At 39.8% G+C, this 27172-nt stretch overlaps 1 protein-coding gene across 13 annotated transcripts in view; it reads left to right on the top strand.

The window, feature by feature from the left end:
* The window catches only part of DLG2 (discs large MAGUK scaffold protein 2), a 1763217-nt gene that overhangs the window by 1672790 nt on the left and 63255 nt on the right, over positions 1-27172 (top strand). For all 13 annotated transcript variants that reach the window (XM_040964332.1, XM_040964339.1, XM_040964335.1 and 10 more), the window contains one exon: positions 26947-27123. In XM_040964332.1, coding sequence (XP_040820266.1) covers positions 26947-27123 — 177 coding nt within the window. The remainder of the gene's footprint in view (positions 1-26946; positions 27124-27172) is intronic.

Below are 27172 nucleotides of genomic sequence, written 5' to 3'. Positions count from 1 at the left end.
TCTACTTTGGAACATACTCTGCAGAAAGCATTAACTGGAGTCATATTATGCGACTCAAGCCACCCCACAGCTCCGAGCCTTAATATATGAGTGGGGATAAAAAGGTTGACAGGATAAGAGGAGGAAGTGCACATCCATGATCTGACAAAAGCAAAATGTCATTATGGTTCCTGCTAATATTTAGATTTTTATTCTGATCCATTATCCATGCTCATTATGCTTTTCTGTCTGGTTCTGCCTGTTTTATGCCTTTTTGCCTGGGGATCCTTGACATAAAAGATTCTGACATGGTGTAATAGTCTTCCAGCGCCCACTTTAGGAATTCAGTTACTTCATTTTTTAAGCAAATTAAAATCAGAACAAAACCAGTAAACAGAAACATTTCCACAGCAATGTTTCACTGTACTTAAAATTGCTTTGTAAAAAATTAATTTCTTCATGACATTTCAGAAATACTGTTTCAGAGAAAGAGAAACCTGTATTTTTGTCATTGGAGGAATCATAATTATCCTTGAAGCTAGGATATTATGAAAACAATCATTACTCCTTTCTCACAAAGGCAAATGACCTAAGTCTTTCTGGTTTGATTTTTTTTATTAATAAAGGAAACATGAAAACTACATAAATGACAAAGGCAGGGCTTCTGCTGGAACCATGTGAGTCCTTTGATAGGGCAGCACTGTACATAGGGCAGCAGGGAAGAAATTAAGTATCTCAGATACGCACATTATTTCTTCTTACTTTTATATATTTGAAAGGGAGAGTTATAGAAAGAAGGAGAGACAAAGAAAGAAAATTTCCATCTGCTGATTCACTCTCCAAATGACCACAACAGCAGGAACTGGGCCTATCTGAAGCCAGACCCAAGAGCTTCTTCAAGATCTCCCGTGTGGGTGCAGTGGCCCACAGAGTCGGGGCAGCCTCTGCTTCTTTCCCAGGAGTAGTGAGCTGGATGGGAAGTGAAGCAGCAAGTGCTTAAACTGGCCCCTACCCAAGATGCTGATGCTGCACACAGTGACTTTACTGACTCCAGCACAGTGCCAGTTCCTCCGTGTATATTATTGTAAAAAGCCTTTCTCCTCAATAATCTATTCCAAACCCACTTTAACCCTTGAATGACCCAAGAGAGATGTCTTCATCCACTGATCATCTCCCAACCCTCAACATCAGTTGTCACCATTGAGCATTATTCCATTAGAAAATTGTCTTCTCTCTTCTGCTTTGTGACATCTCCCTCTGATTCTTCATACTATACTTCCCCTCAGTAGTTCTTCACCTGGACTATCTACCTTCCTCTAAGAAGTTACTCTTTCCTTGATTTTCTCTTAAGCCTTTTTTGTTTGTTCTGTTGTCATACTTTACTCTGTTAAGATAATCTCATCCACTGAACAAATTTCATTCATTTCTATTTCTACCTAATTTGTTAACTCCAGAATAAGCTTTTTTTCTTAGTTGCTAATAACTTTCCTAATCTAATAGGGCACCCAGTTTTGTATTTTTCCCAGCTGCTGCAGGCTCAGTCTTTGAAAATCACTCCATGTCAAATTTCTCTATTTGCCCTTCTGGGTGAGTGGCACCACCTTTTGTATTCAAGGCCAAACCCTCAAAATTACCTCTGATTCTTCCCTTTCTCTTTCTACCCTCACTGAATGTCAGTTAATTCCTGATGCTTCTGCCTCCTTAGCAGCTCCAAAATCCCTGTTATCTTAGTTTCAACCCATTGAGTGTCTCCTTCCATAAGAGCATCCTTCTATGAATGTTTCTTGTCTTTTGTTCTCTGATGCTTACAAGCCAGTCATACCACTGTCGGGACTTTTGACAATGATAATTTGGCTGTGTTCTATACCTGATTTTTTTTAATGGGCTCCTCGTTGCCTGTAATAGGACGCACAAAGTATTCTTTGTTCCAGTCTTCACTGATTCTCTTCAGTTCTTCAATTCTTGCATCCTCAACTCAAAATGCTTTGTGTGATTCTTATCCATCATTACCTGGCTGAACTGAATTTCCTGAAGTTTCTACATTTGCTGAGGGACTCTCAGAGTTCTACGCTTTGTAATTCACTCTGCATGTAGTTCCTGTCTGTCTCAGTCTACCCAAACAGACTGTATTTTTGGTTTCAACAGAAATATTCTTTCTTCCTGGAATACATCCTCTTCTACAATTTATATCTCTAGCTAGCACTGAATTATAATTATCAATTGACCTTCTCTGTCACCTCCACTAGACTCTTAATTCTCTTTTCTTTAAACCCTGTTCCTCACCATATTTAAAAGTGAATAATTCTCATGTAGAAAGAACTTAATGTGCTTTGAATAGAGTAGCACTTAATAGTTTGGGAAGGCCAGAATTTTCCCATTAAAATGTAGTGGAAGCAAAATGGCATTCCCAGTCTCCCAACTCTCTCTAATTTTTTTCACTCTTCTGTGAAAAAAATCTTTACTTAATCTGATGCTAAAAACAGATAAGTTTGTTTAAAAAAAAAACGATGATTAATTTAGTTTTAAGTCCTTGAGATCAGTACAAAGAAAATCAGTTAACTTGATACAGTCAAAAAAACGTTACTTTCCAATCTAAGATGTGCTTCATCGTTGTACTACTTTTCTGAGGTTATAAATGCTGAGTTTAGCCACACCTGTTTGTGCCAGGTTTACAGTGAGTTTCTGAAAACTTAAGGAATAAATGGTTCCTTTCTGTTTTTGCCTCTCTGTTTCCATTTCTAGGATGTGGTAGTTTTCATTTGAATTAATCTTTAAAAAAAAAACATATATTTTACTTGGAAAATCAGAGTTACAGGTTAAGAGAGAAATATATCCACTTGCTCATTCTCCAAATGGCCACAACAGCCAGTGTTGGGAGTTGAGGGCCTATTCCTGGCCTCCCATGTGGGTTCAGGGTTCCAAGGCCTTGGGCTTATCCTCCACTGCCTCCCCAGCAAAGAGCTGGATCAGAAGTGGAGCGGCCTGGACATGAACCAGTGCCAATAAAGGGTGCCAGCACTGGCAAGCAAAAGATTAGCCTTTTAAGCCACTGTACTAGCCCCCTTGTTTGAATTAATCTTTCTTGGGTAAAAATTACCAGTCCTTAAAATAAATGTCAAGACCAATAAGTAGCTCTTTCAAATATTTTCCAGAATTAGAGACAGAATTAGAGACTGGCATGCGTGGCACTTCCAGTTCTATCACATGAAATTGCAGCCAAACAAGATTGGTGAGGGATGCAAAAACCAAAGGAAAGGGAAGAAATTGTCAGAAAAATAAATGGTAGGCAAAAACCAGATAAGAGTGAGATGGCAGGAAGGAGGGGACTCTGGAGCTAAATTCCGGAATTCAGCCCAGGCTTCAGGATAGGAACACTGAGAACAGACTCCTGCTAACCTGTTTGGGAAACAAAACTCATTCCTCTACCCTTAGCACACTTCAACATTTTGCCTGTGGTTTGTAAAAAGATTCCTTTTAAATCATCTTTTTATTTAGAAGGCAGAGCCACAAGAAGAGAAGGAGAGACAGACCTTTCATCCACTGGTTCACTCTCCAATTAGCTACAACAGCCAGGACTGGTTCAGGCAAAAACGTGGAGCGTGGGGCTACTTCCAGGTCAACTACACGGGCGCAGGGGCCATTTCCAGCTGATTTTCCAGGACATAAGCAGGAAGCTGGATCAGAAGTAGAGCAACCAGTTTTCAAACCAAAATCCTTATGGGATACAGGCATCACAGCTGGAAGCTTAACTTACTACACCATACTGCTAACCCTTTTACCATTATTTTTTTACTTAAAAAAAAATACCCTTGATGTTTTCGTCTAATATATGAGCAATTATCCTTAAGTTATTACATTTTGCCTAAAAAAGTGATCATCAAACTACAGTTTTCTTGTATAAAATTCCTTCTTACTCTCGGAAATGATATTTGTATGGGCATTTTATATTGTAAGTCAAAAAAATAAATCAATGATTGCAGTGCACTGCATGGAAGATGCTTTTACTTGCTGGGCAACCAGTTGGACCTTATAAAACAAAATAAGCAGCATTACTATTGCAGAAAGTCCTTTCATTGACTAGTAGGGGGTCACAATATGGCATAGTGGCAACAAACTGTTCCAGAAAGGAATCAGAGTACCTGCGGTTCAGCTCTGGCTTTCCATGATTACAGGTATTTAATAGCCATGAATATGTTTGTTCAGTCTATAGAATCATTCCATATTTCTCCTATTTATAAAATGTGAAATTTGGACTAAAACAATGTTAACTAAAAATGTCCACTTACAAATTGTTACAACGTTGGTGAGACAGTTGAATCCCATACTCTTCTGCTGATCTTGTGAAGCAAACAAACCTGTTCAACATTGTTTCATCCAGCATTTAAGCAGTTATCTCACAGAACACACTCTAGGAAATGTGCTGTTATGTACTCTGCACTGAACAGTTCCTAGCAGTTCTGAAAAAATTCAATTTGTTTTGAAAGCAGTGTATAGAGTTGCCTTTGTTGTATTGTCAACCAAAGTTATTGAAGTTTTTAAATTACACAAGGACGTCATAGGGATATTGTTATAGTGGATTGACTGCCTTGTTCTCCTTCACAATATTCTGGATGCAAATAAAACTGTTTTATATAACTCTAAAAGCAGTAAGATAGGGAGTAAAGGAAGTATAATGTGCTTGCTTCACCTGCTGAGTAAACAGTGAGAGATGAGTTAAGCATGCACACATTGACCCCCTGAAGTTTCACATTGCAGTCTGAACTTCTTTCAGCACAGCCCTTACAATATAACCTTAGAGATAACCATGTGCTGAAAATGACCCTTACATTTGTAGCAACAAGGTCAATTACTAGTTAGAAACAGTTAACTTAATTACACTGTAGTGAAGGATATGTATCAAAAATTATAGTAGTAAGTGGTGATTAAGAAAGACGTGTTCCAGAAAGAAAGATGCCACATGATCTAACCCAAGTGTGGACTCCAAAAGACTTGATCTCAAAGAAATTGAGAGTAGAGCATTCAGTTACCAGAGATTGTGAGGAATAGGGGTAAAGGGATGGAATAAGATTGATTGTCAGGTACTAAGTTACAGTTAAATAGGAGAAAGAAGTTCTGATGTCCTTTTCAATAGGAAGGTGACCTAGATAATGATAACATACTCTGTGTGTTTACATGTATGTGTTTGCTAAAGCCAAATGAAAGGAGTTTTAAATATTTTCACTATAAGGAAATAATAAATGGTTAAGTGCTGTTTTGAACATCACACATTGTATCCATGTATCAAAACATGACTATGCATTCCATAAATATTCACAATTTGTATTTATCAGTTAAAAATATGTAAAAGATAGGGCCAACACGAAGGCTAATTTGGTTAATCCTCCTCTCACAAACACAGGATCCCATATAGGCATTGGCTCATTTCCCAGATGTTCCACTTCCTGTCCAGCTCCCTGCTTAAGGCCTGGAAAGGCAGTGGAGGATGACCCAAAGCTTTGGCATCCTGTACTCAGAAGCTCCTGGCTCCTGGCCTAAGATCGGTTCAGCTCCAGCCCTTGTGGCTGTCTGGGGAGTGAACCAGTGGATGGAAGATCTTTCTGTCTGTCTCTCCTCTCTGTAAATCTGTCTTCCCAATAAAAATAAATAAATCTTGAAAAAATGTAAAAGATGGGTGTCTGCTGTCAAGAAGATCATGTCCAACAAGAGAAACATAATTAATAACACAATTTTAACAGGAATGGGATTGGAAAGGCAATGGCAACTTGGAATGAAATTCCTTGTAATTCTGACTAGAAGATACTTGCACATCTCTTCCCTAGATTAAGTCAGTACACAGGAGAAGAAATTATTCTTGTGTCTGTGTCCAATAACCTTTCCATCTTAGCTAGCACAGCAATCACCATGATGACCAAGGGGGATATTATGAAACATCTTGCAAGATGGAGTTGCTTCCTTTAATACTTACTGAAAGATAATTGGTCTTTTCTAAGCAAGTAGATAACCCACTAATAATCAAACAACATTCATTTACATTATTTTTCAGAGAAATTTTCATCAGTAGCCTGGAACTTGAATCCCCATAAAACCCAGAAACACCATTACTAGATTTCTTTCCTTTTTATCCACATATGTTGCCTGCCAAACAAGAATTAGCCCTATCGGATATTGATTTGTTACATCAGATTATGAAAAAAAAAAAGAGAGAGAGAGAGAAAAGAAAAAAACTTAGAACCTAAAATATGATGTCCAATGTATAGGTGACAATCTAATGGAGCAAGAAGAATTTGGGCAAGGCCGTATACTTGCCTGCGACAGGCAAACATGAGCTCCAGGACCCTGGAAAACCCTTTCCAAATCACTCTGCTCTACTTCTGTTTATGGTGTCCTGGAACACTTCAGACAATTTACAATATATATCTTAATATAATGCATTCAGTAGTTTTCTATAGTAAATAATTGTGTAGAAGTTAAAAATAAGTCCAAACACCACATCTTGCAACTCAATGGACATCCATACATTTGAAATTTGTCATAGCCAAAAAAACACACATGTGCCAATGATTTTGTAATAGAAAACCCCAAAATTCCAGCAGTTTAGATTCTGTTACTAATTTGCAAGTAATTTCCAAGATGAAGCTGTAACCGTTTCCTGATGCGTAATCAACAAATTCTGGCCAATAGATCAATTTTCTACTATTTGGCAAATTAAAACAGTGAATCGTATCACTCTCAATTTTCTCTCAAAAATATTTCAAGCACCCAAATGCTACGAAGACAGTGAAGTACTAGACATAGTGCAATAGAAATCAACATGAGTATCAACTTAGATAGCAATCATATATCATGCTAAGCACTTAGTAAACAATCTTTTATTCCTCATAGTGACTTTATAGAATAACTCTCATTTTGAAAAATTTATTTTGAAAGGTCAGAATTACAGAAATAGGAAGAGGACAAAATATCTTCCATCTTTCCTGGCTTACTCCCCAGATTGCTGTGGTAGCCAGTGCTGGACCAGGCCAAAACCAGGAGCTAGGAGCTTCATCTCTGTCTCTCATATGAGTGGCAGTAGCCCAAACACTTGGGCCATTTTCTGCTGCTTTTCCCAGACTGTTACCAGTAAACTGAGTTAGAAGTGGAACAACTGGGGCATTCATTTCTATTCTGTTGAATCTGACTAATGCTGAACAATCTCCCTGAATTTTAATTTCCTTACCCATAAAACACTTTAAAAATTTAATCCCATGTAGGATTCCTATTAGAACTCAAGATAATGGATATGGAACACAGAGTAGAGAATCCGTCACGCAATAGTCATTAAATAATCTTTAACAGGATTGTACTCCCCAATCCCTTCACCAAGTTTAACAGAAAATTATACATTAAATTTTCTTCTGTAACTCTGAATTTAAAGAGTTGATAATACAAATCTCTCACAACTGTATTAGTACTTTACAATTTACATGACAAAAAAACCGTATCTGGGGCAGATATTTAGCTTAGTGATTGAGATGTGGCTGGAAAAGATACCAGAGTCCTCTGTCTGAGCACTTGATTTCAACACCTAACTCTATGCCTGACTACACCTTCCTGTTATCATGGACCTTAGGAAACAGCAGCAGTGGTTCAACTGAGTCCCTGCCACCCACAGGAAGACCTAGAATTCCCAGCTCCCAATTTGAGCCTAACCCAGACCTGACCTTTGAGGGAATTTTGGGAATGAACCAGTACATGAAGGTTCTACATATCTGTCCTGTCATCTACCTGTCTACCATTTACCTGTGTTTCTTTACCTTTGCAAATAAAAAATAGCTATGTCAGAAACATCCTAAACTTTTGAGTTTTATTTATAAGACCCTCCATAGCTTCAATAAGGAAATGATCAAAGAACACTTAATTAGAAGTTTCAAATATAAACTTAGTTGAAGGAACAAAAGTGAATGGTGGGGGCAAAAACAAAACCAGATGCAGAGAAATAAAATGCTCAAGACAGTGAAGAAGTGGAATTTACTAAACAGATTTGGTCCATGTTACTTTATGTTTGATTTCTAATTAAGATAAGAACATAAAAGACTAACAAATTTTTTTAAGAAAAGAGAAAACATCTCACCATGCTCTTTTGTTTACCCTCTAGTTATATTTATTTCTAGGAAACATATGGGAAAAATTATACCAAGTTGTACATGCATTTGCATAGAACTAACATAAAATAATTATTATCAGCATAATACTTAAATAAGACAATTAGTTCCCATTATTGTTCCTGTTCCTTATTGTTCAAATAAAAAAAACCTTACAATCTTGCATTTCTGCTTCAGAGTTTTCTCAGGGATCTCAATGAACAACTGTCTGTGTTATCATCATTACCATCTAACATTTCTTCAGAGTAGCTTGGAATCAGTCATCGCTTCCTGGCACATCAGAGATGAAAATGACGTTATGTGAAGAAAAAATTATACATGAGAATGAAAGAGTCCCAGTGTCCTGCTGATGCTCCCTTACTGTCCTGTTGATTTAATATAAAGGAGAGGAATAAGGATTTGATGCCAAAAAATCTTAATTTGGATATTATTGCAACCAGTGTCTATTCTACCTGGATAACCTTTATGTCATCTCAACTCTTAAAAACTTATTATTACCTACTGAATGCAGATGATAAGTGCAGCCAAACAACTTTACTGAAAGGTTAGAAGAAAATATGTTCTTAGTACTCTGCCTTATACTTAACAATAATTCAGTAAATGATAGCTATTTATGTTGTTATCATCATCATTGTCATCATCTTCATGTAAATCATAGGGAGTAAAAGTTGCTTGTTCTGTGGAAGAAGGCCTGACTAACACAGGTGAAAAATGCTTTGCCAATAACTGACAGTAGTGTGTGTGAGTCTCAAAAATAATAATTAACAAGCAGACTTGAGCCTCTGGGAAACCCTTACCACTAAACTACAGTGAAAATGACAGGACTGAAATGCTTGAGGAACAGCAGAATTCCTCTTTTGTTCAGAACTTATGAGGTCACCTGGTGCATAGCTGCCAGGGCTTAGTACTGTATCATATACTTCTACTGCTTTACGTTTCCTCAGATTGTATTCTCATTTATATCTGGATGTGAGGAAATATAGGAAATTTAGTCTTTTGATCATATGAGAATAAAACTGGTTAAAACTTAGTACTCTTGTGGGAGCGAAGATGGCCGACGTAGGAGGAGGGCTGTGAGGGAGAGTCTAGTGAGAAAGGGATAGAAAGCTACAGAAGCAGCAAAGAGGAACAGCAGGGAACCGCAGGGAGAGGTCCGTGAAGCTCCCTGGGACAGTGTGGAGCCAAAAAGATCCACACAACTCGGAAGAACAACGAGAACGGAGCAGGGCAAAGGCAGAGAAACCGACATCCCACTCCAGACCTGCTGAGTCACTTTTGAAAACGGCCTGACGGGAGACGCGGCCAGCTCGGAGGCGGGGAGATCAGGGGGATCGTCACCGGCGGGAGGCCTTCGGCAGCGGTGGAGGCAGACTGCAGCGGCCGGACTTTTGGTGAGCTGGGGGTTGACGTGGCAGCCTCCGCATTTCTCGCCCCCCGCTGAGGCTCCAGCCTCAGAACGCGGAGCAGACGGCCGAAACTGTTGGGTCTGTGTGGAACTACGCACAGTGGTGTTGTGTTGGTGGCTGAGGGGGCCCCGGGAAGGCGCATCGGATGTCCCTGCGCTGAGGGGACCAGTGCGGCTCGGTGCGCAGAGGTAGCTGGCGAGGGTCTGGAGTCCCCCACATCCTGCCTGGTGAGTGCTTGAAACCACCAGGACTCTGATCGCCGCACCGAGCGGGCTGGGCGCCCCGCCTGCAGCAGCAGCACCTCCGTAGCGCAGGTGTCAGGTGTCAGGGGAACTCCTGCAACAAACTGACACGGTGCGAACCTGCCGCCGTGAAGTCATTATAACAGGGCGCCTGGGCCACTCCTCCGCTAAGGGCCTGAGTGGGGGAGCCACACGGGAGCAGGGGCTCTGAACACCCACACACCACGAGTGGTGGATTCACTGCACAAGAGCCACGCCTGCAAAGTGCCTCACCCACAGTCCCGTGTGTGGGAGACGCACCAGGTGGGCTCTGAAAAACCCTGCAGTCCCTGACACGGAGAACGCAGGGAGAAAGCACATAAAACCTTCTACGCACTGCGGATTCCCGTGAAGGGAGCACACCCAGAGAGCGCCTCCATCCCGCCACGCCCTGGGGTGTCACACCTGTAGAAGAGGTGCCCAGAGTGTGCCTGGAATCCACTGGGCCCCCAAGGTGGTGCTCTACAGCCCCGGGCCCTGAGAACGCACCAACGGTGCCTTGAAAATTACCACGCCCGGCAACACCACGCCTACAGGCTCCAATCTCTACAGGAAAGCACCTGACAGCCCCTCAACACACGGGTCCATTTGCCTCACCAGAATACACCAACGCAATGGGAAAAACCACCAGAAAGAGTTGTGCTCCAGATGAAAGAGCCAGCACCCCACCAAACAAGGGCCAAAAGCCATTATCAATATCGACGATACGAGATGAAGACATGGAAGTGTTACCAACAAAGGAATTGATGAAAATAATGCTAAAATCTCTCAGAGACGTGGACACAAAGCTGGAAGACTTCCAGAACCGCATAATCACCGAAATACAACAAATCAAAACCAAACTGGATGCCCAAGATAATAAGATTGAAAGCCTCATCAACAGAATAAATGCGGCAGAGGAAAGGATCTCTGAAACAGAAGACACACAAAATGAAAGTGCCCAGCGAATTAAACAGCTGGAGACAAACCTCAGCAAAACTAATAAAATGATGCAAGAGATGAAGGATTACCTTAGAAAATTGAATATTCGGATCATCGGCCTCCCCGAGGGAGTAGAAAGAGAATCTGGGATGCAAGCAGTGCTCGATGAAATTATACAGGAAAACTTCCAAAACACTTGGAACACGAATCCACCCCGCATACAGGATGGACAGAGAACTCCCAACAGACATGATCCAAAGAGATCTTCACCCAGACACACGGTGCTCAAGTTCTACTCCAATGAAGACAAAGAAGGAATCCTGAGACAAGTACGAAGTAGAGAAAAGATCACATACAGGGGAAAACCCATCAGAATCACTGCTGACTTCTCCGAAGAGACACTACAAGCAAGGAGAGAATGGACAAAGATCTTCCAAGTCCTGAAACAAAACAACTGTCAACCAAAAATAATCTACCCAGCAAAGATCTCATTTGTATATGAGAACGAAATCAGATACTTCAATAGCAAAGAAAAACTAGAAGAATATGTCTACACAAAACCAGCTCTGCAAAGTCTCCTTAGAAATGCGCTAGTCCCGGACAAAAAGGAGGCAAATCACAAACAAAGTTGGCAAATAAGAAGGTCTCCAAACTAAAGGCCGCACCAACAAGACAATTACATAGGCAACAACACACACACAACACAATCACATGGCAGGGCAAAATTGCAACCTCTCAATTTTAACTCTCAACACAAATGGTCTAAATTCACCAATCAAAAGACAGAGATTAATAGAATGGATCATCAAACAAGACCCAACCATCTGTTGCCTACAAGAAACGCATCTAACCAGAAAGGATGCAAAGAAACTGAAAGTGAAGGGATGGAAAAAGATATTTCACGCCAATAGACGAGAAAAAAAAGCTGGGGTAGCTATCCTAATTTCAGACGAGATAGATTTCATTCTAACCAACATCAAAAGAGACAGGGAAGGCCATTTTATACTGGTGAAAGGAATGATCCATCAAGAAGCAATCACCATCATTAATGTTTATGCACCGAATCTTAATGCACCTACTTACGTAAAGCAATTACTTACAGACTTAAGGGAAGACATAGACACCCGCACAATTCTTGTAGGCGATCTCAACACACCTCTAACAACAATGGACCGGTCTACGAAACAAAAACTCAACAAAGAAACAACAGAGCTCACACAAACAATAGAACAACTGGACTTAGTAGACATATATAGAACTTTTTATCCTAAGTCCACAGACTATACCTTCTTCTCAGCGGTGCATGGCACCTTCTCCAGAATCGACCACATGATAGGACATAAAGCGAATCTAAACAACTTCCAAAACATTAGTATCATACCATGTACCCTCTCAGACCACCATGGGATGAAACTGGAAATCAACAACTCAAAACTCCCCAGGAAGTATAGGCACTCTTGGAAATTGAACAACATGCTATTAAACGAACAATGGGTCAGAGAAGAAATTAAAGATGAGATCAAAAAATTTATGGAAACCAATGAAAACTCTGACACAACATTCCAAAACTTGTGGGACACCGCCAAAGCAGTGCTACGAGGTAGATTCATCGCAATCGGAGCCCATGTCAAGGCCCAAGAAAGACGCCAAATACAGGAACTAACCTCACACCTCCAGGATCTGGAAAAACAGCAGCAGAAGAGTCCCACACACAATAGGAAACAAGAAATCATCAAAACAAGGGAGGAGATAAACCAAATAGAAATCAAAAAAACTATACATAAAATCAACAAATCAAAAAGTTGGTTTTTTGAGAAAATAAACAAAATAGACACTCCACTGGCCCGATTGACCAAAAAAAAACAAGAGAAAGTGAGAATCAATAGCATTAAAGATGAAAAAGGCAACATAACAACAGACACTGCAATCATTAAGAAAATAATTAGAAATTACTACAAAGAACTGTACTCCCACAAATTTGAGGACCACCAAGAAATAGAAAAGTTCTTGGACTCCCACCACTTACCAAAACTCAGTCCGGAGGCAACTGCAGAATTAAATAAACCCATAACCGAGGCAGAGATTGAAACAGTCATCAAAGATCTCCCAACGAAAAAAAGCCCAGGCCCAGACGGCTTCACTACAGAATTCTACAAAACATTCCGAACAGAACTAACCCCAATCCTCTACAAGCTCTTCAAAACAATAGAGGAGGAAGCAACCCTCCCAAACTCATTCTATGAAGCTAACATCACCTTAATCCCAAAACCGGACAGAGAACCATCAGAGAAGGAAAACTACAGACCTATTTCTCTGATGAACATTGATGCTAAAATTCTCAACAAAATCCTAGCCAATAGAATTCAAAAAATCATCAGACAGATCATTCATCCGGATCAAGTAGGATTCATCCCTGGAATGCAGGGATGGTTCAACATTCGGAAATCCATAAATGTTATAAACCACATCCAAAAACTGCAAAACAAGAACCACATAATAGTTTCAATAGATGCAGAAAAAGCTTTCGACAAAATCCAACACCTCTTCATGCTAAAAACTCTAGCCAAAGTAGGCATAGATGGGAAAATCCACAACATAATCAAAGCAATTTATGAAAAACCCAATGCCAGTATCATACTGAATGGAGAAAAGCTAGAACCCTTCCCACTGCGATCTGGAACAAGACAAGGGTGCCCGCTATCACCACTGCTATTCAACATAGTCCTAGAGGTACTTGCAGAGGCCATAAGACAAGAAAAAGAAATCAAAGGCATACGTATAGGAAACGAAGAAGTCAAGCTTTCACTATATGCAGATGACATAATCCTGTACATAGAAAAACCAGGAGACTCAATACAGAAACTGCTAGAACTTATACGAGAGTTTGGCAGAGTGGCAGGGTACAAAATTAACGAACGAAAATCAACAGCCATAGTGTACGCAAATAACACCAAGATGGAAGAAGATCTAACCAACAGGATACCATTCAAAATAGCAGAGAGAAGTATGAAGTATTTGGGAATAAATTTAACCAAAAGCGTAGGAGACCTATTCGAAGAAAACTACAAACTATTTAAAAAGGAAATTGAACAAAACCTCAAAAGATGGAATAACATCCCGTGCTCCTGGATAGGCAAAATCAATATCATTAAAATGTCTATACTACCACAAGCAATATACATTTTCAACGCAATTCCAATCAAATTGCCCAAAACATTCTTCACGGAACTGGATACAATGATTCAAGAGTTCATCTGGAAACACAAAAAACCACGAATAGCTAGAACCATCCTGAAAAATAAGAAGTTAGCAGGGGGAATCACAATCCCGGACCTCTGGACATACTATAGAGCAGTGGTTATCAAAACAGCCTGGTACTGGCACAAAGACAGAAAGGAAGATCAATGGAATAGAATAGAAGCACCAAAAGGGAACCCACACAAATACAGCCAATTAATCTTTGACAAAAAGACCAATGACAACTCAAGCAAGTGGGAAGGCCTCTTTAGTAAATGTTGTTGGGACAACTGGCTGATAGCCTGTAGAAACAAAAAGATAGACCCACATCTATCACCATACACTAAGATCCAATCTACATGGATAAAAGACCTAAACCTACATCCAGAAACCTTCAAACTCTTGCAGGAAAATGTAGGAAATACCCTGCAAGACCTAGGAGTAGGTTCCGACTTTCTAAGAAGGACACCAAAAGCAATAGCAGTTGAGAACAGAATAAACAAATGGGACCTCATCAAACTAAGAAGCTTCTGTACAGCAAGGGAAACAATCAACAAAGTAAAAAAGCAACCCACAGATTGGGAGAAGATCTTTGCACACGATATAGGCGATAGGGGGCTAATTTCCAGGATATACAAAGAACTTCAAAACAACCAAAAAACCAAAACAAACAAACCACTCAAGAAATGGGCACGGGAAATGGGCAAACATTTCACAAAGGAACAAGTCCAAATGGCAAACAAACATATGAAAAAATGTTCCAGCTCCCTAGCAATAAGGGAAATCCAAATTAAAACATCGATGAGGTACCACCTAACACCAGTAAGATTGGCCCACATAAACAAGAACACCAACGACGCTTGCTGGCGAGGATGCGGGGAAAAGGGAACCCTACTCCACTGCTGGTGGAGCTGCAAATTGGTACAGCCTTTATGGAAATCAGTCTGGAGAACACTCAAACAACTCAAAATCTGCATACCATATGACCCAGCAATAGCACTCCTAGGAATATATCCAAAACACCTGTTTTACGACAAACCAACATGCATCCCTATGTTCATTGCAGCACAATCAGTAATTGCAAAAACATGGAAGCAACCGAAATGCCCATCAGCAGAAGATTGGATAAGAAAGCTTTGGTTCATCTACTCCATGGAATACTACTCAGCTATTAAAAAAAACAAAATGCAGTTCTTTGTGGCTAAATGGGCACAACTGGAAACTATAATGCTAAGGGAAATGAGTGAATCCCAAAAGATTAGATACCACATGTTTGCCTTGATTTAACCTGTAATTTTTTGTTTGGTTGTTGGTTATTTTCTGAACCTGTCATTGATACTGTCTCAACCCAGATGTTTCGAAGAATGGAACTTGCATTATTTTTAACATATTGTCTACCCATTACTATGTCAATTAATTCCATAATGTTGTATATTGACACTGAGGCCTTGTTGGGGCTTTTAACTGACCGGATCTCTACCCTGTTAGACCTATCTTCAGACCATAGAAGGTCTCCCCAAGAGGCCACTGAACTTATCTGGACAATAAGACGCTGAACTTTATGCTAGGCATGTGTTTGCAAGCAATGAATCTCAACTGAACTTGAACTATGGTTATGCAACAAGGTGGAGGAATCCACCATGGGGGGAGGGTTATGGGAGGGGTGGGGGGAATCCCCAGCGCCTATAAAACTGTACTACATAATACAATGTAAGCAACAATAAAAAAAAAAAAAAAAAAAAAAAAAAAACTTAGTACTCTTGGGGTTGGCACAGTGGCTTATCCAGTTAATCCTCTGCTTGTAGAGCCAGCATCCCATATGGGCACCAGTCTCAGCTGCTCTACTAACAAGCAACCCAGCTACCTGCCAATGGCCTGAGAAAGCAACAGAAGATAACTTGGGACCCTGCATGCACCTGGGAGAACTGGAGGAAGCTCCCAGCCTCCTCCTCCTTCTCTCTCTCTCTTTCTCTCTCCTCTTAGTCTCTTTGACAATCTGTCTCTCAGATAAAAATAATTTGGGAAAAATCCTTGGAATTATTTTGAGAGAGAAGGACAGAGAATCAAAGACAGCTTTTGCTGATCAAGCTTGTCAGTAACCTTGATCTGCCTTCAGCCTTGACTGCTTATTAGTGTAAACTCCTACTTCCAACCACCTGCTTCATTTATCCATTAATAATATATTCAGAATAAGTGCATTCATTGAATCCCATCCATAAAGGAACACATAGCTCTTGACTACAAATTTATCCCCCCACACAACAGGAAAATGAGATTATAAGAGTCAACCTCCCTTTATATACCATGGCTTTTAAGATTCTCTATCCAATCTTACAGCCTTATTTTGGACCATACTCCCAACAAAGTTTACTTAACTTCAAAAGGTTCTGGGAAATGCTTGTATCCCTAAACTCAAAGCTTTGTTTTGAGCTTACCTTAATTTTTAAGGCTTAATGATTTTTAACTTTTCATATGCATTTTATATTATACTATTTTTCTTGAAAATAGGGTTGTTGATATCATAAAATATGAGATTCATGACAATAATCAGAGTACATTATCACATCGATGATATGAGAGTAAACAGTGTTAATAACCTTTTATAACCCAAATAATATGACATTGACACCATTTCTACACTCTCTGTGTATACATGTGTATTAACTTTCACATATAACATACATTTTCTAAGAAAAATGAGTGTTACCAGGTTTACCTCTAACTTTCTTGTTCCTGTCAGAGCTGATAAGCCAACTTCAGCTTGGCTTCCCCATTTGTTTCGTTATCAAAGTCCAATGTTTGCTAATGTGAATAAAAAGATAGGTATCCAGTAGAACTTCCTCATTCTTTCCTGCTCTCAATAGGAATGTTCTCCTACCTGTCTAGTTACTCTCAATTCACATACATGCTTCACTAGATTCACTCTTGAGTTCCACCTGGAAGTTTTCTCTTGTTCTCTCTAAATGCATTGAACTTCTGTAAGAGCATCTTTGTTCTCAGAAACTGTCTTCTACTTGTCAACATAAATAGTCCTTGTGATCACAAATGAAGTCTTCAAAATACATGCGAGAAATATCTGTTGAAATCAAATTCTATCCAGTGGCTGTGATTATTCCTAGTGAGGAATACTTACAATTCTTTTCCTCAGGATGACAGTGATCAAAATCTGAGACACACTGATGTTTCTCTATTTATTTCAAGGACACCTTGTTAAATTCCTCCTGCCCCCAAAATGTCCCACGTGGAATTTCGACGAAGCTTTCATTTTGAAAGAAAAAGGATATTATTAGAACTAGAAATGGTTTTGGAGATGTCTTGCCATCAATACAGGAACACATAAAGCATTTCAAAGTGTTTGGGACCTGATGTCCTAGATGGAAATTTTTTATGCTTCTATTTAAGGAGGTCCTAAGTTCCTCTTAGGAGCTTCAAGGCTGCTGTGGAGTTTAAGTGGGGGCAGTGGGGGAGAGTCTGTTTCCCCTGTCTTCAGTCAGTGGTTTTGTTGTTATGTATTTTTCTTCTTGAAGGAAGGAAGATGGTTGGCCAAACTGTCTCAGTTCCCATTCTAAGATTTCAGCACCCCAACTTGTCCATTCTGTTATTCTGCAAGACACTTTGTACTCTAGAGCCAGAAAGATCTACTTTGCTATAAACCTTAGCATCATATATCTTGCTTCAATGAGTTTTTGTTGCCCAGAGGAAGAGATCATATCCTTCATAGGAGTTAAAGGAGCTCATTAGACCTGAGCTGTTCCTCCTTTTGGTCCCATCCTGGGCTGGCTGGGACACTGATCTTCCTTAAGGTTAACTACCTGCCATTTCCCACTTCAAAGCCTCTCAATGGGCTACTCCCTCTACTACCACCTGTAGTTCTTAGATTGCAGCTTTCCAAAACCAAATTCCCTACCCCCATCCAGTATGTTTCATTTCTCTCTATTGCATACTTTCACGGGTGCTTGCCCATCAGTTCTTTACAATATGTTATATGGGTAAATATGTCTTTTGCTTCTCTTTTCCTCTAATTTCCAAAAGGTGCTTCTACTTTTATTACTTACCACTGTGTCTTCAATACATTACACAACACATGACACAAAATGGGCATTTATTGAATAAGACCAAAGTCACGGTTGCATGGTTTCCAGCATCTAAAAGTAGTGTCTTATATGCTACTTTTAAGAACAGTCCCACAGGACTGAGCACTTTACCAAATATAAAGAGAACAGCATGCAGCAAAGGGTCATTGATCAATTACTCCATCCCACATGGGGCTTTCTTAGCTCCAAGTTTCCTCAGCAATATGGCCATTGAAACAATTAGCATGATTGTTTTTTGATAAGAACTGGGTAAGTGTGAGATATTTACATCAATGTTTAAGTAAATACTATGGAATTAAATCATTCCTGCATCCCATAAAAGTTGAGCTGCTATCTAGTTTTCTACCCTATACATATTATTGAAGTTTCCATGCGTCAGTGATCCAAGACCACTGGTTTCAATTATACATGTACTACCTAAATAATTTCCAGTGACTTTTATCTAGAGGAATTCATCCTTAATTTACAAAATATGAAAAACAGTTTAAGGATCTTGCTTATAGCCACAGAACAAGTAAATAGCAAAGTTGATAAATGTTCTCACATCCTGCTGACATCTTCCATTGTCCTTCTGCCCAGCATGTAGTAAATATTCAATAAACTAATTCATGAATAAATGTATGATTTATGCTTATTATATGGAAAATTCCCAGCTTGAAACTTTAGAACTAAAGTAAAAGTGTATTGGAATGAAATACTAATGGTATTCACAAAAAACAAAAGTACTGAAAGTATAAGCACTGTTATTTTGAATATCTTCAGTCTTTTTATTCTTTCTAAATTTAAGTTTTTAGCGAAAGTCAGGATCATTTTCCATGGATGTTTCACTCAATGAAATAAAACTGTGGAACTGAACTCACACTGACCCAGTCAGGCTACATGTAGCACAGCCTTTGACCTTCCAGCACTTTTTGAAAAGTCACCTAAAGAAGAGTACTATAAGAACTTGTTGAAGAAAAGAGAATGACGAGGAAGCCCTAAGTGACCCACAGCACACACAACGCAAGGCAACAACAGCAAATACACTCAAACATGCGCTAAAGGCACATTGTGCTTATTGTGTTCCAGATACTGATTTGAGAGCTTTTCAACCACAGTTTATCATGTCTTACACCAACCTATGAGATGATTCCTAACGTATTTTGACTCATGGTTGCCATACATTTGTAAGATAAATCCACTGTATCACCAAAACAGGGGGAAAAAATGTCAATTAAATGGTGTCAACAGTTAAAGAACATCCTGGTATTATAGAGCCTCTAAAATTAATGAAATACCATTTTAATTCCAGATGAGTAAATCACAGGAGACTCACTAAGATGGAGAAATTCTCCAACACAGCTTAAGTTCTGAATTCAGTTCAATTTGATTTAACTTCATTTTGAAAGCACTTGACCATCTGTGTGAACGATGGTGGGAATGAATGAAATTTCCAACCATCCTGAATGGAGAAGTCTAGAAGGAAAGACACATTAGGTGTCCAAAATGTCAAAAATTAGGTGTCAAAAATTAGGACCAAAATGTTACCTGCTAATAAGACCATGTACAACGTAGCTATGTGGCAAAAAGACAAGAAGGAATAACCCTTTCTGGATAGACAGAGGAAGGGTTTCCAGAGAAAGTTATGAGTTCCCTAGAATAAAGTTTATAAGCTGGTTTTGCATTAATTTTAAAATATTGGTCAATGCTTCCGTTTTTTTGACAGTATAAAAAGAAATAAGTCATTGGTCAAAAATTGCATCTACAGTGCAATTGTGTTTGTGTGTGTCTGAGAGAAAAGGGGAAAGTATTCAATAACCCAGTTCATTCCCATGTAAAGAAAGAGGAAAACTGAGGGAAGAAAGCTGAACCCTCAGAAATGTGGAGTAACTATTATCACAGGGGGCTCCCATTCAGAGAATTCCTGAAAGACAAGACTACTTACTGGGGTGAGCTGAGCAAGTGTGCTGTCACTTTATTCAAATCAGAGATAGGAGGTTCATGTGGGTATCCCTTGTGGATGCAGGAGCCCAAACACTTTTTTTTGCTTTACAGCCTATCACCTGTTCCTGTCATAGTCTTTTCATAGGCTGTAAAGCAAAAAAAAATTATGCCTTTAATTGAGCATTTGCTCAACAGGATGAACTGGAATCTCTTCCTCCATCCCCATGCACTTAGACAAACTTGAATATGCAAGAGCAAAAAGAAAAAAAATCGCATAGCTTCTCATATCCCTCTGATGAGAAAATGATTTGATACAGTTCACCTCATATGTATTCTTCATATCACATTTAAAAGACACTGTTTTCCATTCCCTTTCCAATATTTGCTAAGCTCTAGATGTAGGAAAGAGGGAAAGTGAAGGGATTATTGGCTGCCAATTATTCTGTGACAAATGCTTTCCCTATTACCTCACTGAATCTCTGCAAATACATGCAGAGCAAGAATCTTTAACCCAACTAAGAGTAACACTAAGGTCCAGGGTCCCCAGTGACTTCCTCGATGACTGTCAGCCACACTGACTGGAGTGTCTATCTCCACTCCGAGAGCTATGCTTTTTGCTCTGTACACAGCCACTCATTTTAACAATGTGGCAATGGAACATAACTCTCCTAGCCCAGCATAGTGGGATGGAGGAAAAAGCAGGCTTTGTCTTTTGTTCTTTGTCTTGCTGCACAGAAGGTGAGAATCAAGTCCTCCCTAGTCAGAATCCTCAATTTTAAGAGAGTAAGGCAATTGAGTGGAAGTACTCAGCCTCTTTGGGTCTTACAGTTGTCATGGAAACAAAGGCCTTTCTAGCCCAAACAAGTTCACAGCACAGAAGGGAGTAATTTGCTGATTCCGTTGTTCATTTCTAAATGCCTTTGCAAACATTCTGTGCTGAAGCTGGATCTGAAGCTCCTGAGCTTCCATGGCTTCTGGTGCTGTAGAGCAGGCCAGAGCATTCCCATTCAATCCAGAAGTCACAGACTTCCCAAGGGGTATGCAAGAGCCAAACACATTGCAACTTTAGGGAAGGCAGAGGTTGCTTCTTTTATGTCTCAACTTCATTGCCTGAAAACAAAGGAAACTGCATTTATCTCATAGACTTTCAGAAGAAGACAAAGTGTTAAGTGTAAGACGTGAAAGATTTACAATCTTTGTCTGGAGTCAGCACCATGGCGTAGTAGGCAAATGTAGTAGGCCATGCATTGTAAGCCTCCCCCTGTGCTACTGGCATTCCACATGTGCCTAGTTTGTGTTCTGGATGCTCATTTCTGATCCAGCTCCCTGCCTCTGTCTTGAGAAAATGGAAGAGGATGGCTCACATCCTTGGGCCCCTGCAGTGCCTTGGGAGATACAGAAGCTCCTGGCTCCTGGCTTTAGATCAATCCAGTTCCTCCTATTGCAGCCATTTGAAGAGTGAACCAACAGGTGGAAGATTTCTCTGTCTCCCTCCTCTCTTATAAAAATAAATGTTTTTTGAAAGTCTTTGCAAACTAGGGAGAATTATCATACCTATAACATAAACTATATATAGAAATTCAAGACAATGCAACTATATAAAACAAAGGTATTTTACACATAGTTGCTCAGTAACAGGGACTGAGGAAGCTGTTACTGGTTATGAGTACTTGCTTTGACAAGACCATCAAACTGGCAGCCTTTGTTTTCCACCTGACCTCTGTTAAATCATGCTCTTTCCTGTCCTTTGTGTTTGTTTTCCATTGCTGTTATAGATGTCTGTCTTCTAGTTTTGAATCTAGCAATTACAGTCAACTCCCTTTTACCACATAAAGTTCTGGATTTTTGAGAGCTAAGATGTGGATATCTTTGAGGAGCCATTGCATTTCTATCACAACACAGCCTTGGTGGTTCCTCTTTCCACGTAATTTTCTACATAATCCACTAAGCTTTCCATCACTCTATGACAAGAATCCGTTCCCTACAATTCCCAGTAACATGTTTCTCCTTCCTCACCCCTCCCCGCAGCATCTCCTAAGTCATGAATTCTCTAGGACATCTCTGAAGTTTCCCTAACGCCGGTGTTTCTGCTAATCTTCATCCAAGGCCACCTTATGCTATTCTCACATGTTCCCCAACATCCTTCCATCCTCTACTATACAGTTTCAAGGCCACTCTGCATTTTCAAGTTTTTGTAACTCAGTATCCAATGTCTGATATTAAAATTTGTGTTAATTTTGTGTTGCTACATCTACTACAAACTTAAATAGCTTTTTAAAAGCACACATTTATTAATTTAATATTCTGTAGGTCTTGTCAGGATCTCATCAGGATGAAAGCAAGTTGGCAGCAGACTGTACTCCTTCTGGAGACTATGTGTATTTGAATGGTGATCCTGCCATTTACCAGTTTTTTATCTGGTTTTTTAGTCTCATTTTAGTCTCATTTTCTTTCTGACATCAAAAAAATTGCTTACATGACGGGGTTGTTGTCAGCAATACTATCTAGAATTCATTCTCTATTGGGCACTTCACAAGCATCATCCATTTTGTGTCTCCACAACAACAATTTGAGTTGGTGCCACAATTATCTGTACTTCCTGGATGAGGAAATGGTTACAGTTCAGTAATGAGCCAAAAGGTTAAGTAACATGCTTAAAATTCACAGCTGGAAATGCAATAAGTGGGACTTTAGTCCAAGCCTCTTCTCTCTTGTGAATCAGACATATAATGAATATGCTGTTTGTCTATCCCATAAATGCTTAGCACAAAGTTATAAGTACTATTTCACTAGGGACCCAGGTATCTCACAGCCAGGAGGATGAGCAGCTGCTTTACTCTTCCCTACAGATTTCTCACAGTTGGCAAGGCCACTGCAGGTTGAAATTCAGGAGGGGTAGGAACATTGATAGAATTGTTGTATTATTCATGTCAAATTCCACTTATCTAATAGAGTTGTTAAAAGCACCCTGGGTGGAAAGTGTGAATCTTAATAGCATTTTATAAAAGTTGCTGTGATGAATTAGTACATAAAGCAAATTAAAAACAGCTTGTCATTTTTTTTAAATTAAGTGATGGGGCACTACAGCTTTTATTTTTCCCCAGGCGGTAGGCTCCATTAATATCCAAAGGAGCCAAAAGTTGGCTGTGATGTGTCAGCTGCTTGGTGTTGGGGACCTGATAAATCTGAATCAGTATAATTCTGGAGCGACAGATTGTCTGAGATAAATAAAACTCATGCTAAAGGAGCATGTTGCTGAGCCTCTAAGTGGGGACCCCTGCTGCTAACGACAGCAGTTGGCAACTTCCTTTCAAGGACTCTTGGGACTAGAATGGAACATAGTAGAATGAAATGTCCAGTCTGATGAGGATACCTGCAAACAGACTGTACTCCTCCCCTCCCCCTTCCAAAGGGGATACTGAGGCTTGAGAAAACAGCTTTCAGACATGATACGAAACATTTCCCACAGATCTGGATTAGGAACATGAGTCTAGCTTTGCACTGAGTCCTAAAGATAAATGTTTCAGATGATATCTTAACACGCAGTCCAGAGGACATGCTAAACCACAGTTATAAACCAGATTGCTCAATTCATGCCCAGTGGTTTTCAAAATAACAATTGTAACACTCAGGGCTTATTGAGTACTCACTACTGATCAGATGTTACCTATGTACGTTGTTTCATGTAATTATCACTATAACTCTGATTATTGATGTTATTCTAGTTTTACAGTTACAAAAACTTGAGTCCCAGAGGCAATAAATTACTTGCTCAACATCAAACACTGAAAAGGGTACAAACCCGAGAAGCCAGCACCATGGCATAGTGAACTAAGCTTGCACCTGCAGCACTGGCATCCTATATGGCACTGTTTGACTCCAGCTATTCCACTTCCATTCCAGCTTCCTGCTTCTGGCCTAGAACGTCAGTGGGGATAACTAAAGTGCTTAGACCATTGCATTCATATAGAAGACCTGGAGAAAGCTCCTGATTCCTGGATCCTGGCTTTGAATCAGCTCAGCTCGGGCCATTGCAGCCAGTTGGGGAGTGAAGCAGCAGATAGAAAATCATATTCTCTCTCTCTCTCTCTCTCTCTCTCTCTCTCTCTCTCTGCCTGTCTCTTTCTCTCCCCCTCATTCACTCATTCACTCTCTCTTGCTCTCACTCTCTCTTGCTCTCTGTCCTTCTCCCTATAACTCTGCCTTTCAAGTAAAAATAAAATAAAATCACAAAGAAAAACCAAAGGAGCAAGTGCAGTCAGTCCAGCCCTGGAGCCTGCCTGCTTGACTACCACTTGCCAGGTTTCCTGATGGCTTTTCCTGTCCACTCCCACACACTTTACATCCAAAAGCAGTCAAAGTCAAGCCAGTAGGTTTTGGGCTTTAAAAAAATATTTATTTTACTTAGAAAAAGCCAAGTACAATAGCCATTGTGGTTATTGTCTCCACCACGTTGGTACCATCCCACTACTCCCAGGATCGGGAGACAAAACAAACAGCACTGAACCAGAACTTGGGTATGAAGACCCATCTTCCATCTCTGCAGTGGAAGCATTATTTCAAATATCCTGAGGTTAGTCAGTGGGTCTCCCTCATCTATAAAAATCATATATTACTGTTTGCACTTTTTTAAGCCTTTTTTTAACTGGCTTTTTCAGGCCATTAGCAGGGAGTGTGATCAGAAATGGAACAGCTGAGACAAAAACCCATACCCAGTGGGATGCCACTGGCAGTGAGATGCCACAGGCAGAGAATTTGCTTATTGTGCCACTGCACTGGCACCACCATGTCCACTTTAACCTCTTCCTAGTAATGGACTGAGTCACAATCACAAGAATGCTTTGCAATGTGTAGAAGTTGTGTGTGGGCTCCACAAGGCAACCCTAACTTTGGTTATTCAGAATGAGAATTCACAGGTCTCAACAAAGTCATGCTCATGACTGATTTATAACAGCAAAGAGATACAAAACAAAATTAGCAAACCGAAAGACAGCATGGGAATTTTGATGGGAATTTGGCATAAGCTTCCCAAAATACTCTCTCGGTGCTGTCACAAAGAACAGGCCTACTGCTTTGAGCAACAAAGTGTGACCGTAGGCATGAAGTGACATCTTATGGGAAGCTTATTAGAAGTATGGCAGCCAGAATTTTCACAGAGGCCTGGCCACATAAGCATGCTTTGCCTACTGTAGAGTCACACCTCCAGAAGGAAAGTGAAAGTGAAATCACAGACTCCAAGAAGGAAAGTGAAAGTTCAGCAGCACATTACACACCCAGAGGAGTGACAACAATCTTTTACATGGATCTCTTTTTCCTAGTGGGGCTTTTTCAGGCTAGAGCATTTTCTGAAAGCTTGGTAAGGAAGATGCACATGATCAAGGTAGAAATGATTGATTCTGGAAGTTAAGGCCAATAAACTCTTTTCACATTTAATTAATCCATACAGTTCATGTAAAATGGGACTGTTTTGCAAATGCTTCAACTTCTCCCTGCAATATTTGAGAGCTACTGATGGTGTCTTCAGTATTTTTGCTTTCCATGATGGCAGGTACCTACTTTCTTTGATGAAAAAGAAAAAGAGGGAATAAAAGAACTGTCCTTAATGTTCAGCAATTTAGAAAAAAGAAAATGCTCCCCAGATCTAGCTCATGTCAAGGAAATTCTTAGAATGGAATCAAAGGGGAATAAAAAGGGAAGTGGCAAAATCTGCTTCTGCATGGAAGTCATATGCTATACGTGTGGCGTGGTAGTTTGTAAGGGTGAGGAGTGCAACAGGAAGCAGGCCATATAGGACTTGCTACAAATTGTCATTTCTTACGAGAAGAGTCTGGTATTAAGATTTTACTCATCATTTTGGTTCTTCTCATAACCCCAACACCTCATCAGGCAGACATATTACAGGGCATTGGTCTTAATAAAGGGTCAGAAAATGTCCTTCAGTGAGAAGAACCAAAATCAAGAAATTGTAGTTTGGAGTGCTATTTCGTTCAGTGATGTGGTAGGCTTAACAATCTATGGAAGCAAAAATATATATAGTGTTGTTCATGTGATTTTGATATGTCTATACATGTACATAGTTTAATTGTGCTTTAAACATTTACTCATGCTATCTTATATTAACTCCTTCAGTCAACCTGTTTCAGTGATCATTTTGTATTCCATGGACTGCATTCCTTGTGAGCAGACTTGAAAGGTCGAATATCCCTTATCTGAAATAGTTGGGACCAGATGTGTTTCAATTGTTTGAATTTTCAAATATTTGCATATATACATAATGAGATGTCTTGAGAACAACACCAAGCCTAAACACAAAATTCATTTATGGTTTATATGCATTTTATGCATATGAACTGAGACTAATGATATACAGGGTTTATTGTGAGCCTGCATTTGACTGGTATTCATTATCCAAAATCAGATGTGAAATTTTCCATTTGTGGCATTATGCTGGCACTCAATTTTAGATTTTAGACAATTTAGGTTTCAGATTTTCAAATATTGAGGATGCTCAACCTGTATCATTTTCCCCCATTGTCAAGGAAAGGGTTCTACTAGCTGAAACATTCGAGAGGATTTGCTTGTATCACAAAAGTAATCGTTAAAATATAATCATGTTTCATTTTAATAGTTTCTTCTTTTCAGTAATTTAAAAATGTGTAATGTAGAGGGGAAAACTCAGTAAACTGCTCTCCTTATCTGCCCTTATGATATCTAATCCAAGAAAAGTAGTAGATCTCCATTTTAGGTTTTCTGTAGCCTACATCTGCCACCTGCAAGAACAAACAATAGTTACCCTCAAGTTTGGCTAAAGTGGTAGGAATATAGCCTGTGACCCAGAGAATCATCCTGAGAGCCCTTTCAAATGAATACTGACCTATATAGAAGAGAGTTTCTATCCACACTGGTGAATCCTATGCGTATGCTGTCAGACCTCCCTAACAATGTGTTGTTCCGTGTCCTTCAGAGCCATGTTTGACTACGACAAGAGCAAAGACAGTGGGCTGCCAAGCCAAGGCCTGAGTTTCAAATACGGAGATATTCTTCATGTTATCAATGCCTCTGATGATGAGTGGTGGCAAGCCAGGAGAGTCACGCTGGAGGGAGACAGCGAGGAGATGGGTGTCATTCCCAGCAAGCGGAGGTAAGAACACTTTTTGTGCATCAAAATATTTGCTTCTCAGCTACTGGGA

Source organism: Ochotona curzoniae, unplaced genomic scaffold (assembly GCF_017591425.1).
Source record: "Ochotona curzoniae isolate NIBS_2020 unplaced genomic scaffold, NIBS_Ocur_1.0 scaffold_3223, whole genome shotgun sequence".
In the NCBI taxonomy this organism is placed as follows: domain Eukaryota; kingdom Metazoa; phylum Chordata; class Mammalia; order Lagomorpha; family Ochotonidae; genus Ochotona; species Ochotona curzoniae.
This window is presented reverse-complemented; position numbering and strand designations above follow the sequence as displayed.